The sequence below is a fragment of the Nothobranchius furzeri genome, chromosome 14 (assembly GCF_043380555.1).
Source record: "Nothobranchius furzeri strain GRZ-AD chromosome 14, NfurGRZ-RIMD1, whole genome shotgun sequence".
Taxonomy (NCBI): Eukaryota; Metazoa; Chordata; class Actinopteri; order Cyprinodontiformes; family Nothobranchiidae; genus Nothobranchius; species Nothobranchius furzeri.
Window position 1 is genome coordinate 14,244,853 of NC_091754.1, and position 18,651 is coordinate 14,263,503.

Sequence of the window (18,651 nt, forward strand, 5' to 3'; positions counted from 1 at the left end):
TGGTAAAGTAGAACATTCCATTTGACAACGTTTCAAGTGAAACAAAACTGGTTTGCTGCTAAAAAATATGAAATTAAACAACAAAATTATCAGGTTGAAATAAGACTTTTATTATAAAAAACTCAATAATATGCATTAGATTAGAGTTTAGTTCCCTTTTTCCCATCTGGTATTTATAGTTACAAATATTTTTAAATATTTGACCTACATTTCAGTAACATTTTAGGTTTGTATTAATAGCACTCATCTTAGTCAAAATAACACATAAATATATCCAGTAAAATATAAAGCATTTCATTAACATGCATTTGTATTGGAAATGGTAATAACATTTAATTTCTGCTGCTATCAATGTAATGGTGGCACGTCTATTATGTACGGGTTGGCAATAATCCAGTTTAAATTATGTTCAAAGATAGAAGTGTTTGTGAATTGTATACTACAACGGCTTGCCGTACTTCCTGCATGTGGAGCAGACTTGTAGCAGTCATGTGACTCGTATCTGCAGCGGTTCTGATCCATAGAGCTCCGGACGTCACGTGACTCTCCGAGAGTAGACGCCATGTTGGCAGGCAACAAAGGTATACAAAAATAACGGGATCGGCTTGGATTTTACTCTGTTGGAGTTTACTTCACACTTTAAAACCGAAGATATCGTTTTATATAGTCAGAAATTAAATAGACTAAACATCTACGACCCTTTCCATGCCCCTGGGATACTTTTTAAGAACGCCAGAAGCTGTCGGAGCGGACCTGGCCAGCGAATGCCTTGGGATTTCCCCGAAGGAGCTGGCCCAAGTGGCTGGGGAGAGGGAAGTCTGGGCCTCTCGACTTAAGTTACTGCCTCCGCGACCCGACTCTGGATAAGCGGATGAAAATGGATGGATGGATGGATGGATGGATGGATGGATGGACAAATAACACAGATTTACATGTAAGAAGTTTAAATAGAGTGCTGAATGTCAAGAGAAATCACTAGTCTGATTTTTTCCGTGAATAACATAAATGTCAGGCAGGAGCGTCTCAGGATCTGTCTGAGATCTGTCTCGGTGAGAGAGACAATAGCAATCCAAAGTGCTCTTTATGTGTGATCTGACAATTGATCAACCATTGCTTAAAAATGAAGTACAACTTAGCCGGTTAATTAAGTCCTGTGATCATAAGACACGTAAACCTCAGCACACAGAAATCATGACGTTTTCTGTGATGTTTACTTGTTGCTGAGTAATAAGACAGAAAAAGCCACGCCAAAATAAGTTTAGGAAGCCCACTAAGAATCGTAATAAAAGCATTTCAAATAATTACCATATACAGTTGAGGAAACGTTGGTTTAAGTACCAGATATGAAGTGGTCGCTGCATAAGCGACAACCTTCACTCTCGGGATCCCACAGCTTCATTTTAGCCCGGTCACTAGCGCATTTTATTACAATGATCCAATGGTTGCGGTGTTCTGGATCTTGGGGAATCCTGTGGATGGCTCATTCCTTATGTCGTCCGCGTCTGTTCTGGCATCCTGGGGCACAACAGGAATCTACCATATTTCCCGTTTGAGTTTTCTGACAATAACAAATAGCCCAGCTGCGGGCTTCTGCCTGCCAAGATGGCGCCGTTTCGATTTGAACTGTTGCATGCCGGGAGAAGTGACGTCAACTCCTGGAGCTCTATAGCACTGCAGGATGCAGAATAAACAGGATGGTGGGTACTTTTCATCCGCTTTTAGAGTTTAGTCTTTCTTAGTTTTACGATCATCATATATTTTTCTGTGCGCCACTTGATCGTGAGACTGCTACCCGTTAGCTTTAGCATTAGCCAATCTGCGTGTAGCTGCACTTTTGATCCCAAACTTTGAACTGGTTCTGCCTTTGCTGGTTCCTTTATTTTCTTCCACTGCATCCAGATGACCATACTGTGCGCCAGTAAAAAGCATTTTTTTTACCCGAAACTTACTTTTGTTCAATAAAGTTCTGGGGAAAATAGTAATTCAAAGATGTTGCATGAGTGCTACGTTTAAAAATAGACAGACATGCACAGTTTTTTTTTCCGTCGCACTGTACAGCCCTGCTCTGATATGGGAGAGCCTGGGGGAAAATCAGGACGTCAATAGCACCAACCATAGATATGTACCAACTAGCGAGAAAAGCTAGACTCTTCTTTTTCTGCAGTGGTTTTAGTGCTTTTCAGTGCACCTCTGCTGATACAGCGCCCCTGTAGTAGCGCAACACTGCAGCTGCAGTTAAAATAACATCCATTAAGCTGGGGGCAGAGTGAAATCAGGCTGGGGCGGCACAAAATTAGCTGGAGGCGGCCGCCACGCAAATTTGAAAGCAGGAAAAACCCTGTTCATGCTTAGCAGCCTGGAGAGGAACTTGACAATTTGGGAAGAACATGTTAGATTGTTGCTTACATACAAACTAAAGTGGGCATCCAATAAGGAGGATTTCTTCATGATTTTATGGGGAGAACAGGTTTTGGACATGTCCCATTGAGAGGACGCCTTGGTGCTGACTCTGGACCCACTTGAGAGTATAGATCTTGTAACTAGCTTGGGTACATTTCGGAGAACCTGCAGATAAGTTCAACAAGGTAAATGTGAAGAGGGAGGTCTAAGGAGGTCACTATTGCCCCCAAAACCCAGTCCTAGGAATTTATCAGAAAATATATTGTAACGGAATTTTCCACCAAAAGTCATTTCCCCCCTCCCCTCTGACACAGAACTAGTCTGCATGAGATATGGCCTCAAGGTCTCATGCATTTGCTATAAACTGCTTCTTTCCAGCTCAAGAGAAGAATGAAGAAAGGATTATCTCCTTTTAATAAATCAAAGAACTCTATTTTTAATAAAGCTAATTAAACAAAGTGTTAGTCAACAATACGATGTGACCAATCTGTGAAATCAAAATATTAATTACTTTATTATAATCCTATAGAATATAATAAGTAATATGACTTTAAATGTTTCCACTAGGACTGATCTCAGGTAGCATTAAGAGAAGACACATTGCTTTTACTGATCCAATCAGAATCTGCCAGATCTGACGGAGGCGTGGTTTTGGTGGTGCTTGGTAAATCTGTCATCTTTTCATTCGACCATAAACCAAAACATCCGAAGTATAAAACTATGCCCACATCATCTTTAACGCCAGTTCAAAGCGTTCTAGAGAAGTTGTTGGAGTGGCCAATCCGTAACTTGCCTCTTCAGCCAAAAGAACCAACGACAAGCTGGATAAAATCTGTTGCTGTTCCAACTGCTGCAATGGTTCCTTTCAGAATAAAAGCTGAACCATCACAACCCAGGTTTGGGTCTCGCTAGATGCCAACAAACTGTTGTGACCCGGAAGTATCTCAAGACTGGTGGTCGGCGTCCACGGCTGTTTCTACAGGCTTCGCCTCCATAAAGGTCAAGCTGGACCTTTACACCTCCTGATCTAGACGGGGACTTCCGCTAAGGGTACATAGACCGACAGGATGGCGTCAAATGTGTTTATGAATCTCCTAACCAAAGCTTAGCGCGAAGACATCACCTTCACTTCCAACCAGAACTAATAATTTCTTTGGATTTGCTGGTTCTGAGCAACATTCCACATTACACCATTCTTCGTCTCATTCACCTTAGTTACACCATACACTTAGTGTTTAAGTTAGTCTAGTTTAGTTTGTTTAGTAATAAATCTTTAAACCTTTAAACTTGACTCTCTCTTCTGTTGTCTCTGAGTTAATACAAAGCTGTTTTCTAATCTCTGAAATAAAAATTCCAGTCTTCTGGTTAAACAGTACCCACAGATCCATAAGGTTGAGTTCATATTTACTATGGAATCTTATGTCTTATGGCTTATTAAATAACATGTAAATTAAACCATTACAGAATGGCAAGCCAGCCATTACAATATGGATGGATGATAAATGGATGGATGGATGAATGGATGGATGGATGGGTGTATTGATGAAGGGCTTAACAATCAGATACATTTTGTGTTTTAGCTGATGGCAGTCTATGAGGAACAAGAAGCCCAGCAGAAGGATGTTGCAAACACCAGCCTCACACCGAGTCTTGACCTTCACCAGGTTGAACTCTCCGCATTCCAGCCAATTACTGGAGGAGAGATTGAAGTCAATTCCTCAGCGCTCAAGTCTAGTAAGTATTTTATCTTTTCTCATCATCACTGATCTCTATGATGCTTAAACCGTTAGTGATGTAATTAATTAGGTCACATGTCAACAATCATGACGTTTAATTTAATGGAAGAGCAACAGGGCCCCAAATCATAGTTTTTTGAAAGTGGGTGTTTGAGTAAAGTGCAGGTCCTTCTCAAAAAATCAGCATATTTCGATAAAGTTCATTATTGTCTGTAATGTACTGATAAACATTAGACTTTCATATATATTAGATTCATTACACACAACTGAAGTAGTTCAAGCCTTTTATTGTTTCTAATATTGATGATTTTGGCACTCAGCTTATGAAAACCCAAAATTCCTATCTAAAAAAATTAGCATATTTTATCTGACCAATAAAACAAAAGTGTTTTTAGTACAAAAAAGTCAACCTTCAAATAATTATGTTCAGTTATGCACTCAATACTTGATCTGGAATCCTTTTGCAGAAATGACTGCTTCAATGCGGCGTGGCATGGAGGCAATCAGCCTTTGGCACTGCTGAGGTGTTATGGAGGCCCAGGATGCTTCGATAGCGGCCTTAAGCTCATCCAGAGTGTTGGGTCTTGCATCTCTCAAGTTTCTCTTCACAACATCCCACAGATTCTCTACGGGGTTCAGGTCAGGAGAGTTGGCAGGCCAATTGAGCACAGTAATACCGTGGTCAGTAAACCATTTACCAGTGGTTTTGGCACTGTGAGCAGGTGCCAGGTCGTGTTGAAAAAGGAAATCTTCATCTCCATAAAGCTTGTCAGCAGATGGAAGCATGAAGTGCTCCAAAATCTCCTGATAGCTAGCTGCATTGACCCTGCCCTTGATAAAACACAGTGGACCAACACCAGCAGCTGACATGGCACCCCAGACCATCACTGACTGTGGGTACTTGACACTGGACTTCAGGAATTTTGGCATTTCCCTCTGCCCAGTCTTCCTCCAGACTCTGGCACCTTGATTTCTGAATGAAATGCAAAATTTGCTTTCATCTGAAAAAAGTACTTTGGACCACTGAGCAACAGTCCAGTGCTGCTTCTCTGTAGCCCAGGTCAGGCGCTTCTGCCGCTGATTCTGGTTCAAAAGTGGCTTGACCTGGGGAATGCGGCACCTGTAGCCCATTTCCTGCACACGCCTGTACACGGTGGCTCTGGATGTTTCTACTCCAGACTCAGTCCACTGCTTCCGCAGGTCCCCCAAGGTCTGGAATCGGTCCTTCTCCACAATCTTCCTCAGGGTCCGGTCACCTCTTCTGGTTGTGCAGCGTTTTCTGCCACACCTTTTCCTTCCCACAGACTTCCCACTAAGGTGCCTTCATACAGCACTCTGGGAACAGCCTATTCATTCAGAAATGTCTTTCTGTGTCTTACCCTTTTGCTTGAGGGTGTCAACGATGGCCTTCTGGACAGCAGTCAGGTCGGCAGTCTTACCCATGATTGTGATTTTGAGTAATGAACCAGGCTGGGAGTTTTTAAAAGCCTCAGGAATCTTTTGCAGGTGTTTAGAGTAAATTAGTTGATTCAGATGATTAGGTTAATAGCTCGTTTAGAGAACCTTTTCATGATATGCTAATTTTTTTAGATAGGAATTTTGGGTTTTCATGAGCTGTATGCCAAAATCATCAATATTGGAAACAATAAAAGGCTTGAACTACTTCAGTTGTGTGTAATGAATCTAATATATATGAAAGTCTAATGTTTATCAGTGCATTACAGAAGATAATGAACTTTATCACAATATACAAATTTTTGAGAAGGACCTGTGTATTTGAGGATCAGTGTCTCACCTGCAAAAGTTACAGCGTTTAGTGGTCGGGTTTTTGTGTTGTTTTGAAGTGTTTCATATTTGCTCCATGCTTTTCTTTATTGAAATAAACCTATATTTGTGTATTTTTCCAATCAGGGTAAATTCTGCATGTTGTGTTATTTAAAGCTACCATTAGAGTTTAGGGCACACTGGTGCACTTTTACTAGACAAACAGTGTAGTCTAAGAGACTTTTGCACTTTTACACAGGAGACATACTGTTAACTTGCAGTGCAGACAAAGGTCAGAATGTGATGGGTGGGACAGTAATAAAAGCAAGATGGCAAAGGCTGAAACGTTGTAAGCAACTGTCACTGAGGTATGGCTGAAAGAGCGTCAGAAGGGGAGAAGAAGACAGGAAGTGCATGTGTTCTGTCAGGCTGCAAGACCTAAAACTGATGTTTGTGTCTGCTTAGTGTTACCTGAGCAAGACCTTTCTACGTGACCTTTATTCCCTCAGTAAATCTATCTTTGCATGGCTTTCTTTTTTTTTTAAAAGTAATTTTCTTTTTTGTTTTCCAAATTTTCTGTCTTGTTTCAAGCGAGATACTGGTCTATCTGAATTAATGTGTATGTGATGGTGAGAGGGCCGTCACTTTGAGTTAATGAAATGTAATTTTATTTAAACAAACCCTGTAAGTCTTGGCCTGTGTCTCTTTGTATATATATATATATATATATATATATATATATATACACATACATATGTATGTATATATATATATATATATATATATATATATATATATATATATATATATATATATATACACATACATATGTATGTATATATATATATATATATATATATATATATATATATACATACATACACATACATATGTATGTATATATATATATATATATATATATATATATATATATACACACACACACACACACACACACACACATACATACATACATTTTTAAAAGGTTTATGTCAGTGCTTTTTTAATTTCTGTCACACTGCATTACCATTTCAGATTATTTATTATGGCCTTTCACGAAGGAGGAGTTTCTGTATAATCCAGACTAAGTTGAGACAGGAAGTTTATTCTTTTCAGTATGATGTCCTGTCAGTAAAGATTAGTTGGTAAAATGTGACTTATCATGGGATATTAGAGGTAACAGAGCTCTGGAGACAATCACACTGTCAGTGTGAGAAGGTCAGAGTTAGCCTGTATCTGTCTTCTTGTTTTGCCTTCCAGCCCAACCTTTTGTTTACTTCTCCTCGTCTTTGTCAGCTTTCCATTTGTTGCTCATTATTTCTTAATTTCCTTATGCTGTAAGAATCTTTCTATTCAACCCACTTTTTTATTGCTGAGGTCCGTTTTACTCCGCATTTGAATGGTAGCTGATTGAATTCCCAACAAAACCCAGTTCAGATGTTAAAGTTTACTTGGGCAAGATGGTGGAAATAATATTGCCTAGACTTAAGCTGCCTTGGATAAAAGCATCTTCTAAATAAATGTAATGGTTTTGTTTATGCTGACTCACTCTCACACTCATGGCTTGCTGCAGCATTTGAATATTATGGAGCCATAATTCGTTTTCACACATGCACCGCAGTCCTGAAATTTCTCAGAGACATCCAGGAGAGGTGGAATGTGAGAAAGCAAATGGCTGCAATAAGTCAGCTTCAAACTTACTGCAGATACTTCCCATCAGCCTCTAAATGATATTTCTGGAAGATTAGTGAGACTGAATGCAGCGATACCAGATCACTCCATACTCATTCCAAGTGACCTGTTGGTTAGTTTCCACTTACTCCACGTTTAAATCCTTGTGGAAATGACATAAAAATAAAGTCAAAATTTGAGGTGTATAATAAAAAAAAATCAGCTTTTTCTTTTTCTTTTAACCACATCTTGGCTTTCTTGCACACTGGAGAGACCTTCCTCTGCATTTATCATCAGTGACTGCATTTTTCCAGCACAGAATTACACTGCAAAGTGCTTGTGTGCAGCAACTGCAAAAAAAAAAAACCCTCAACAAAAAGCATCAGCACCACATTTCCTCCATTGTTCTACTCTTCCAGTGTTCATACAAAATAAAAGCCTGTAATTATGCTCAATGATAATGTAGGTTTTACTTTCACTAAAAGAAAAATCAGTTAATTTGCCTTTTTTTGTACTGTTTGTATTTTCAGTCGTAACTTAAATTTTGTTGCGTCTTTGTCCTCTGTCCAACTTTTCACTTTCACATCCTCCATCAAACCTTGCTTCTTTAATTGTCTTTCTTGGAGGAGATGAATTGATCAGGGGTTTGATGTAATCCATATCCCCCCAGCTGTTCTTAAGAGCACCAAGGGTCCATTTGTGACGATCAATATATGACCCTACAAATATCATTTGGCATGTCTTCTGAGTACTTTAATCATATAGACTTCCCTCCACACACACTACCACCTTTGCCATTATATTCTCAGTTGAGCAATAGGCACATACATGACAGTGTTCTTAATGTATACATTTATAGATTGATGGCTGCTGTGAGTGGGGATGGTTGGTTTGAGGTTTCAGAGCCTACTGCACAGACCATAATAACACCACAGCACATTGAATCTTATTTATTTGCTTAGTTTTTTGCAGTGTTGACTTTCCTCTCATTTTCACTTTTCCCTTAAGTCCCATCAGCAGCACAGGCAGCAGTGCGGTGTGTTCAATTTATCAGTTTTTTGTTAAATCATGATTTTATGCAGAGGGCAGATGAGATGTGAAGATAGAGCCATTATCATCTGTTATCAACTTGCACACACAAATCTACAAATCAGCCACTTATTGGCCATTTGGATGCATGAACACCAGTGTGCTCACAGATGGGATACGAAGGGAAGAGATAATACATGAACTTCTCACACATCCCGCACATTGTCACCTCTCCCAAATCAGCATTCATAATAGCATTAGTGTGTGATTATTACATACAGACACACATGCATGAATGTAACTGGCTATTTAGTTGAATTTTAAAAGATCTGAATATATATTGGGGTGTTTCTTTTCATATAAATGCTCAGCGACTGCCAGTCATAACCAAATCTCTCAATATTCAGATTCAACTAAAATAGGGTGTGTCAATCATGACATCTGATCCAAGTAATACATTTTATAGTGGTAAAAAGTTAAATTTATTTATTTAGCCAAAATCCAGTTTTAGACCAATGGAAATAACACAATTGTATCTATTTTTACTGTAGATGAAGCTCTAGATCAGAGGTCTGCAACCTGCAGCTCTGGAGCCTCAGTTTCTACTTGGACACTAATAACTTTGGCTAGAAATAATGAAAAGAACCACTAGCTATGGGTAGACCTATATGTACCGGGCCAGTATTTACTGTTTTTTATATATCGTCATCGGCCGATATTTGTCATTAGTAAAGCAGATTTAAAGGGAGACTAGCTGTTCGTTCATCAACACCTTAATCTAACAGCCGAAACATCTCCCAGCCTTTCTTAGTGTCTATAGGAGCGATTCACCATTAAATTAAACAGATCAACTGTGATCATGATCTAAAACATACAGGAAACATGCTGGAAGCTTACAGCTGCGCCAGATAAAGAAGAAAATTATTTTTTATACAGCTCCTCTCACGTTAAAATTTGTCGTCTTCATCTTCCTCCGCTTATCCGGGTCCGGGTCGCGGGGGCAGCATCCCAACTAGGGAACTCAAGACCGTCCTCTCCCCAGCCACCTCCACCAGTTCCTCCGGCAGGACCCCAAGGCGTTCCCGGACCAGATTGGAGATGTAACCTCTCCAACATGTCCTTGGTCGACCCGGGGGCCTCCTGCCGGCAGAACATGCCCGAAACACCTCCCCAGGGAGGCGTCCAGGAGGCATCCTGACCAGATGCCCAAACCACCTCAACTGACTCCTTTCGATCCGGAGGAGCAGCGGTTCTACTCCGAGTACCTCCCAAATGTACGAGCTCCTCACACTATCTCTAAGGCTGAGCCCGGCCACCCTACGGAGGAAACTAATTTTGGCTGCTTGTATCCGCAATTTCATTCTTTTGGTCATTACCCAAAGCTCATGACCATAGGTGAGGATTGGGACGTAGATCAACCGATAAATCGAAAGCCTGGCTTTCTGGCTCAGCTCTCTCTTCACCACGACAGATCGGCTTAGCGTCCGCATCACTGCAGACGCCGAACCAATCCGCCTGTCGATCTCCCGATCCCTCCTACCCTCACTCGTGAACAAGACCCTGAGATACTTAAACTCTTCCATTTGAGGTAGGACTTCTCTCCCGACCCGGAGTTTGCAAGCCTGCCTTTCCCGGTCGAGAACCATGGTCTCAGATTTGGAGGTGCTGATCCTCATCCCAGCCACTTCACACTCGGCCGCAAATCTACCCAGCAAGAGCTGAAGGTCAGAGCTGGATGAAGCTAGGAGGACCACATCATCCGCAAAAAGCAGAGACGAGATTTTCCTGCCACCAAACTTGACACTAGGGATGCACCGATCAGGTTTTTTGCTGCCGATCACCGATACCGATATCAAAGAATGCTGATCACCGATACCGATCACCAATACCGATCACGTGGATTGGCCAGAAATTTTCTACAACATTATAATGAGTGCTACAAACTACATAATCTGGGAATAAAGGAAATGTAACCTAATCTAAAATGGTCTGTATTAGGGTTGTCACGGTGTGAAAATTTAACCTCACGGTTATTGTGACCAAAATTACCACGGTTTTCGGTATTATCGCGGTATTTTTTTTAAACGTGCTACATTTTCACACAATTAAATAAACCCTGTATGTCAGGAAATATTGTCTTCAGTTTGTGTCTAAATTTTGCCTAAAATGTGTTATTTTGTAATTATGTTGTTTATTTGTTTACATTTTCCCCTTTAGTCTTTGAAATACCAATATTTGCTCATAACTTCTTATTTTATGTCTGTTTGATGTCATCATTTTAAAAATCTTAGATCAGATGATACTCAGTACTCAAGTAGTCTTCTAATCAGATACTTTTTTTTACCCTTACTTGAGCAATCCGTATATCAGGAAAATATTGTCCTCGGTTTGTGTTCTTCCAGTGAGCTTTGCAGATGTGGGAAAGTGTCATCAGGCAGTAATCATTGTTAAATTCATAATTATTCTCGGAGAGAGACCAACTCTTATCTGCCCCTGGGAGCCCCGTAATGCATAGCGTCATTTCAACATGGGGGTGTCCGCGACACGGTTTATATGCAGGTAGCGGCGCTGCGGCTGCTTAGCGACTCGTTGCTTTCTCCCTCAACCCAAATCCTCGGATCACGCATTTTAGCTAAAACGCTAACGTTAGCTTGCCTTGCGTTGACTGTAGAGTTGTGGGTGATGGTCACGCAGATGTGTCATGAGATTTGAAGCGTTGCTGCCTTTCACAGACACTTTTTCTGCTCGTGCTGCAAACAGGATAGCCGTCCGTCTTCTATAAACTCCCTCGGCATTCTTCAAATATCTAAAATATGCCCGTACTTCCGACTTTGTCTTCTTTGAGGGATAATAAATGTCCTCCTGAGCGCTGCCTTCTCCTCCTTTGACCATTATTTCAGCTTTAGCTTCAAGAAAGTTTTGTTGTAAACAAAGCGTGCGTCTGTGCCGCCGGCAACTTCAGCCGATGATACGGTGGCTGGTAAGGGTCACCGCGCCTACACCGCAGCCACAGTAAACCCATCGAGATAATAATAGTTTTTTTTAAAAACAAGACTGTTATTATTATTGTCAACTTTTTTTTTTTTACCGGGGTTTACCGCTACACTGGTTACCGTGACAACCCTACCTGATCGGTTTGCTTTGATCTATTTTGAAAATTCCGATCAAAACCGATAGGGGCGCTATCGGCCGATTACGATCAAATGCCGATCTATCGGTGCATCCCTACTTGACACACTCCACACCACGGCTGCGTCTAGAAATTCTGGCCATAAAGGTTATGAACAGAACCGGTGACAAAGGGCAGCCCTGGCGGAGTCCAACCCTCACCGGGAAAAGGTCCAACTTACTACCGGCTATGCGGACCAAACTCACACTCCTCTGGTAAAGGGACTGAATGGCCCTTAACAAAAAGCCACCCACCCCATACCCCTGGAGCGTCCCCCACAGGGTGCCTCTAGGGACACGGTCATAAGCCTTCTCCAAATCCACAAAACTCATGTGGATTGGTTGGGCAAACTCCCATGCCCCCTCCATCACCCTTGCAAGTGTATAGAGCTGGTCCACAGTTCCACGGCCAGGACGAAAACCACAGTGCTCCTCCTCAATCTGAGATTCAACTATCGATCGGACCCTCCTCTCCAGTACCTTGGAGTAGACCTTTCCAGGGAGGCTGAGGAGTGTGATTCCCCAATAGTTGGAACACACCCTCCTTCTTAAAAATGGGGACCACCACCCCAGTCTGCCACTCCACAGGAACGGCCCCCAATGACCACGCAATGTTTCAGAGATGTGTCAACCACGACAGTCCTACTACATCCATAGCCTTGAGATACCCAGGACGAATCTCATCCACTCCTGGGGCTCCGCCGCTGTGTAGTTGTTTGACTACCTCAGAAACTTCTGCCCCAGAGATTGGACAGTCCATCCCCAGGTCTCCCGGCTCTGGCTCCTCCTCGGAATGTGCGTAGGTGGGATTGAGGAGCTCCTCAAAGTATTCCTTCCACCGCCCGACTATTGTCCCAGTTGACGTCAGCAGCTCCCCATCTCCACTGTAAACAGTGTGAGCCAGTTGCTGCCTCCCCCTCCTGAGGCGCCGGACAGTTTGCCAGAAATTCTTTGGGGCGGATCGATAGTCTTTCTCCATGGCCTCACCAAACTCCTCCCACGACCGAGATTTTCCCTTGGCAACTGCCACTGCTGAACCCCGCTTGGCTATATGGTTCCCGTCTGCTGCTTCCGGAGATCCACAGACCAGCCACGCCCTGTAGGTCTCCTTCTTTAGCCTGATGTCTCCCTGAACCTCTGGTGTCCACCAGTGGGTACGGGGGTTGCCACCACGACTGGCACCGGCCATGTTGCAACCACAGCTAGCAACAGCCGCCTCAACAATTGCAGAGTGGAGCAAGGCCCACTCAGAGTCGATGTCCCCCACTGCTCTCGGGACGTGGTCAAAGCTCTGCCGGAGGTGGGAGTTGAAGACCGTCTTGACAGGTTCTTCTGCCAAGCATTCCCAGCAGACCCTCACTATGCGTTTGGGTCTGCCAGGTCTATGCGGCATCTTCCCTGCCAACTCACCACCAGGTGGTGATCTGTTGACAGCTCCGCTCCTCTCTTCACTCTTGTGTCCAAAACATACGGCCGCAGGTCAGATGAATCGACTATGAAGTCTATCATCGACCTGCGACCTAGGCTGCCCTGGTACCAAGTGTACCAATGGGCATCCTTATGTTCGAACTTGGTGTTCGTTATGGCCAAACTGCGGCTTGCACAGAAGTCCAATAACGAAACACCACTCGAGTTCAGATCAGGTGGGCCGTTCCTCCCAATCACACCCCTCCAGGTCATGCTGTCATTGCCCACGTGAGCATTGAAGTCCCCCAGCAGGACAATGGAGTCCCCTGATGAAGCACTATCTAGCACTTGTCCCAGGGACTCCAAAAAGGGTGGGTAATCTGAACTGAAATTTGGCGCATAAGCACAAACAAGGCGCAGGGAAGCTACCCTCTCGCCCCCCGGGGTAAACCCCAACACACAGGCAGCCCTCCGCCTCTCACCCTGAGCAACTCCAGCAAAGGAGAGTGTCCAACCCCTCTCAAGGACTTGGGTTCCAGAGCCAATGCTATGTGTCGAGGTGAGTCCGACTGTATTTAGCCGGTACCGCTCAACCTCTGCCACAAGCTCCTGCTCCTTGCCCGCCAGCAAGGTGACGTTCCATGTCCCAATAACCAGTTTCCTTGTCTGAGGATCGGACCGCCAAGGCTCCAGCCTCGGTCTGCCACCCGATCCACACTGCACCGGACCCTTCATGTTCCTCCTGCGGGTGGTGGGTCCACAGTTGGATGAGCCCGTGAATCCGGTTTGGGCTGGGCCCAGCCGGGCCCCATGGGCGAAAGCCCGGCCACCAGGCACTCGCTCACGGGCCCCAACCCCAGGCCTGGCTCCAGGGTGGGACCCTGGTAACCCTCTGGGCTGGGTACTCCGACTCTTTGTTTTAACATCCATGAAAGATCTTTTGATCCGTTCTTTGTCTCAAGACAAAGTTAAAATTCACGACACAAAAAATTAAGAATATAAAAGAGATTAAAAAAAGATTAAAAATATGGTTAAGATGAGAAAAAAAATTGTGATTACAAAATGTAAGTAAAGGGAAAGAGGGAAATCAGTAGATGATCCTGGGTCATGCAAAAGCCAACTTGAACAGGTGAGTTTTCAGCTGCTTTTTAAATGAGACCACTGAGTCCAGATATCTTAAGCTCAGTGGGAGAGAGTTCCAGAGTCAGGGGGGCCACAGAAGCAAATGATCTGTCACCTTTGGCATTTAGCCTGGTGTGCTGCGCAACCAGTAGGCTTGGATTACTAGACCTCAGGGACTTGCTAGGGGTGTAGGGACTTAGAAGATCGCCAATGTTTGATGGTGCTTTTCCATGTAATACCCTAAAAACCAGAACCAGGATCTTGAAATGAACCCTGAAGTTGATTGGCAGCCAGTGAAGCTGGAGGAGAAGCGGGGTGATGTGGGTGTGTTTGGAGGACTTGGTCAGGAGCCGAGCACAGACATTCTGAACCACCTGTAGACGGTTCAGGGAGGTTCTGCTCAGACACGTGAAAAGAGAGTTGCAGTAGTCTAGGAGATGCTGGGGAGTGCTGAGATGAGTAGGAGATGAAGGTGTGGATAACTGTCTCAAGTACAGAGCGGGATAGAATGGGACTCAACTTAGCAATGTTCCTGAGATGGAAGAAGGAAGAATGAACAAGAGAACTGACATGAGAAGCCTGGGTGAGAGCTAGGTTGAAGGTCACACCTAGATTCCTGATAGAGGGTTTGGTCTGAGAAGAAAGCTGACCTAGAGAGTCTCTGGCTTTGGGAACCAGCTTGTCTGGGGCGCAGTCAAGATGGACAGGAGATGTTCAGTTTAATGTAATCTGCATAAAGATGGTAGGAGATTTCTTTAAAATAGTTCAGGATGTGCTGAAGAGGAAGCAGATAGAGAATGAAAAGTGGCCCCAGCACAGAACCTTGTGGGACACCATGGATGAGGGATGAGGTGGAGGACCGAAACTTGGAGATAGCCACAGAGAAGGAATGCTCAGACAGATAAGAGGAAAACCACTCCGGAGTTCCAACAGACCGGAGCAGCAGCTCTGAAGTTGCAAGTGGAATATTCTGGCTACAGGGGGAGTTAGGGGCTGGGTAGCCTTTCATTAACCCTGAAAAGTGTCATTTTAGCGCATACTGGCTCAAGAAAATGACTAAAGAAATGAAAAAGTTGCAAAGTATCATATTAAAGTCAGGCACATTCTCAGGCAGCCCACTGCTGTTGCTGATTTTGATTTAAAATTTACATTCTCTAATAACATCTGCATAATAAATACTCTAAATTGACTTTATGTGTCTGACTTTACCACTGATCACAATGTTAAGATTTAACAGAGTTCGAAAGCTGATTAAGCTTTAAAAATTTTGCGCATCATCTGATGTTTTTAGTGACATTTTAGTTTGAATATAAGGTGGTAAACATCTGGATATAGGCCATGGAACTCAGCAGTATACATCGCCCATCAACTGACCATGCCTCCTAAATATCGGGATGGGTTTTAGAAATTGAAAAACCAATAATGGCCGATCTCTACAACTAACCTATTTTTTAAAATATGGTTATAATACAAATCCAGGTTTTAGTATATTTACAGTTTTTTTCATAGAATAATCACATTTAGTTTCCAGAATGAAAAGGAAAGTACCAGGATTTTAAAAAATCCATTTGTTTTGTTTTTTAGGTAATTAGTCAATTACATTTTTGCTATTTGTTTACAACTAAGAATTTATGTGAATATTGTAGTGAAACAGCAACTTTGTTTATCAACATGAAAAAATACCCCTTTCACCTTTTTATTTCTGTGTATTTTTTCAGTTGTATTTAGTTTCATGTAATTTCTATAAATTTCAAATTGCAACGCACTGGACGAAAACATTTCAAATGTACAATTTGGGCGTATACATAACATATTTATACATATTTAAAGTCTCTTTCCGGAGTATTTCTCTTATTCAAGGGCACCATCTAGTGGCTGACAAGCATACCACACAAAAGTCTGTTGCTCTCTTTGTTTAAGATGGCGACTTCACGTTTATGTTTATAAATGTGCTTCTGTAGCCGACAAACAGAGCTAAAACACGTTGTTTTACAAGTATTATTCTCATGTCATGCTGTGTTTTCATATATTTGTTTTTTAAAGACTGTCTTGTCCGTGAAAAGTTCATCAACTCTGCATCAGCCGAGATATTCCTTAAATTTGAAGCATCTAAGCGGTAGTCTAACGCTATTGCTTAGTTCTGGTCGGCGCTCAGTTTCCTATTTCACGGAGCTCTGCGGGGCAGGGGGCGCGCTTAGCAAAAAAAATTGCTTACATTGTATCACAGTACATGATAAGATAATCACTTTTACAGATTTCTGAAAAACCATACATAATTTCTGAAACTAGAAAACTCTGGAAACCTACTTTAATTCTTGTGTGCCTCTTTTTGTACTTTTTGTTCTTTCTTCAGACACACCACTGTTGGTGAGAAGCAGCAGTGACTCAGCCCTCAATCCCCAAACAACAGAGGTCGAAGCCACCTTCGGTGAAGAAGACTCTGTGATGGTAAGAACCATAACCTGTTATTTAGAAAAATTTATACATCAAAGAAGTACCTGAACACATGAAAATTTGTTTCAGATGCATATCAGACACCTATAAATATAAACTTAAAGTCAAACTGGAGCAAAACTATGTAAAAATTTTCAATCTTTTGTCTTATTTTTCTGCACTTGGCTCATCTTATTGAACTATGTGCGGGGTTGTTGGTGTTAAGTGGACTAGTGACATTTACTATATCATATATACCTGCAAACTTGTTGCTTTTCGGTTTAAATCGCTGTTTTTGAGCCAAGCCAAATATAGCGTTCACGTGAATCATATAGATCCGAACCGTTTTTGTTTTGGGTGGTCCTTCTGTTGGGTTTCAGTAACTTTTTATGCGAATCAGTCAGAGAAAGGAGGGGTATTCATCATGTTCACAACCTATCTTTTTTATTGCGCATCAGTCATTTGACCAATCACAGTCGCAGAGACTTAGGGCAAGTATGCAGGTAAATCAAAATATTCTTCATCGAAGATTTTCTTATCCAACTGATTATTCCAAAAGTGTTCAAATGAAGGCAACTGCACTTTGTGTTTCTTGAAGACGTTTCGCTTCTCATCCCAAGAGCTTTATCAATTCTGACTAGAATATGGGAGAATCAAGCTTATAAACTGTAGCTGCCATTTGTTACTCAATGAGCAGAAACTACCTATGACTACCCCCCTCCCCAACCCCTGATGAGTCAGTAGCCTCGATTGTATGGGGGCCATTGTGTTGTTTAGATGCAGGAGGGTGTGACCTGGACCTAGACAGAAACTGTTTGGGGGTAAGATTCAGAGCTGCATTATAGGCGCTCAACTGATTATTGCCAAAATAACTATGTTGTTAACATTTCCATAAGTACTCAAATGTAGCTTGTACATGTGTCCCCTAATATTATTACATAAAACACAGACTTAACATTATATACAATATGAGCTCTTCAGCTCTTGTGTGGTATCATAGCCAGATTGCCATTAAAAATGCAAAGCACATTAAGAACCTCAAGGGTATTCACTTTGATTTTAATGACCTTGTGCCCCTTTCTCTTTTGACAAATGATGACATTTGCACCACTGTTCATAACGTAATGAAAATCCTAATGAAATCTTGTTGATCTGATTATGCCTGGATACCTATGATTCATTAGATTTTAGTTTCTGCACTATTTTAAATGTTTTTGGGCCCAGAAAATGTGGAAAAGGTCACACATGTTTGATTAGTTATAGTAAAGTCCCCTTTGATAGCAACAGGTTGTCATTTTTAAACATCAGGAAAAGATAATTTCCCAATATTACACTGTTTATGTTTGCCTTCTTATAAATAGATAGAAGATAAAGAACTAAATGTAAGCATATGCTGAGACTAGTATAAGAGCACATGTGCTGTAAATGATTTCAGGTAAGCAGCTCCATTAAATCCTCAAGTGGGAAACTGTCACAGGTCAGCAGGGTCCCTGTGTGCATGTGTATGGGAAAGGGTTTGAGTAAATTATGCCTTTTGTTCATGTCCTTTCGTATTCAGACACATTTTGTCACATCAGGTTCCATTAACAAAGACGGATGAGTCTCAAGTGTTTCCCCCTCCGTCTTTCCATACTTTCCCTCCCTTACTCAGAGGTCAGAGGGCACAGTATTTTTTGTTTGCCTCATCTGCTTCTTCCTCTTCTCTTTTCTTACTAGCACTGATCTCATTTTCACATCTGCCCCCCTTTTCAGTGTGTCTCCTGTTGTCACTACAGTGAATTTTCATGACAGAAGGGTCCTTTTGTGATTTACATAGGCTCATTTTTAGACTTGTTTGACTTTATCTTTGTCTCTAACGTGGTTGCCCCAATCTGCATTTAAAGTTTCCCTTATCTCTATTTATTCAGAGTTAAAAATCCTA

General features: G+C 42.1%; 1 protein-coding gene across 4 annotated transcripts in view; it reads left to right on the forward strand.

Moving 5' to 3' along the window:
- pard3bb (par-3 family cell polarity regulator beta b) overlaps positions 1-18,651 on the forward strand; it is a 326,214-nt gene that overhangs the window by 72,589 nt on the left and 234,974 nt on the right. For 3 of the 4 annotated variants that reach the window (XM_054747065.2, XM_054747066.2, XM_054747067.2), the window contains exons 3-4: positions 3,981-4,134; positions 16,651-16,745. In XM_054747065.2, coding sequence (XP_054603040.1) covers positions 3,981-4,134; positions 16,651-16,745 — 249 coding nt within the window. The remainder of the gene's footprint in view (positions 1-3,980; positions 4,135-16,650; positions 16,746-18,651) is intronic. The other variant, XM_054747068.2, reaches the window with a different exon arrangement.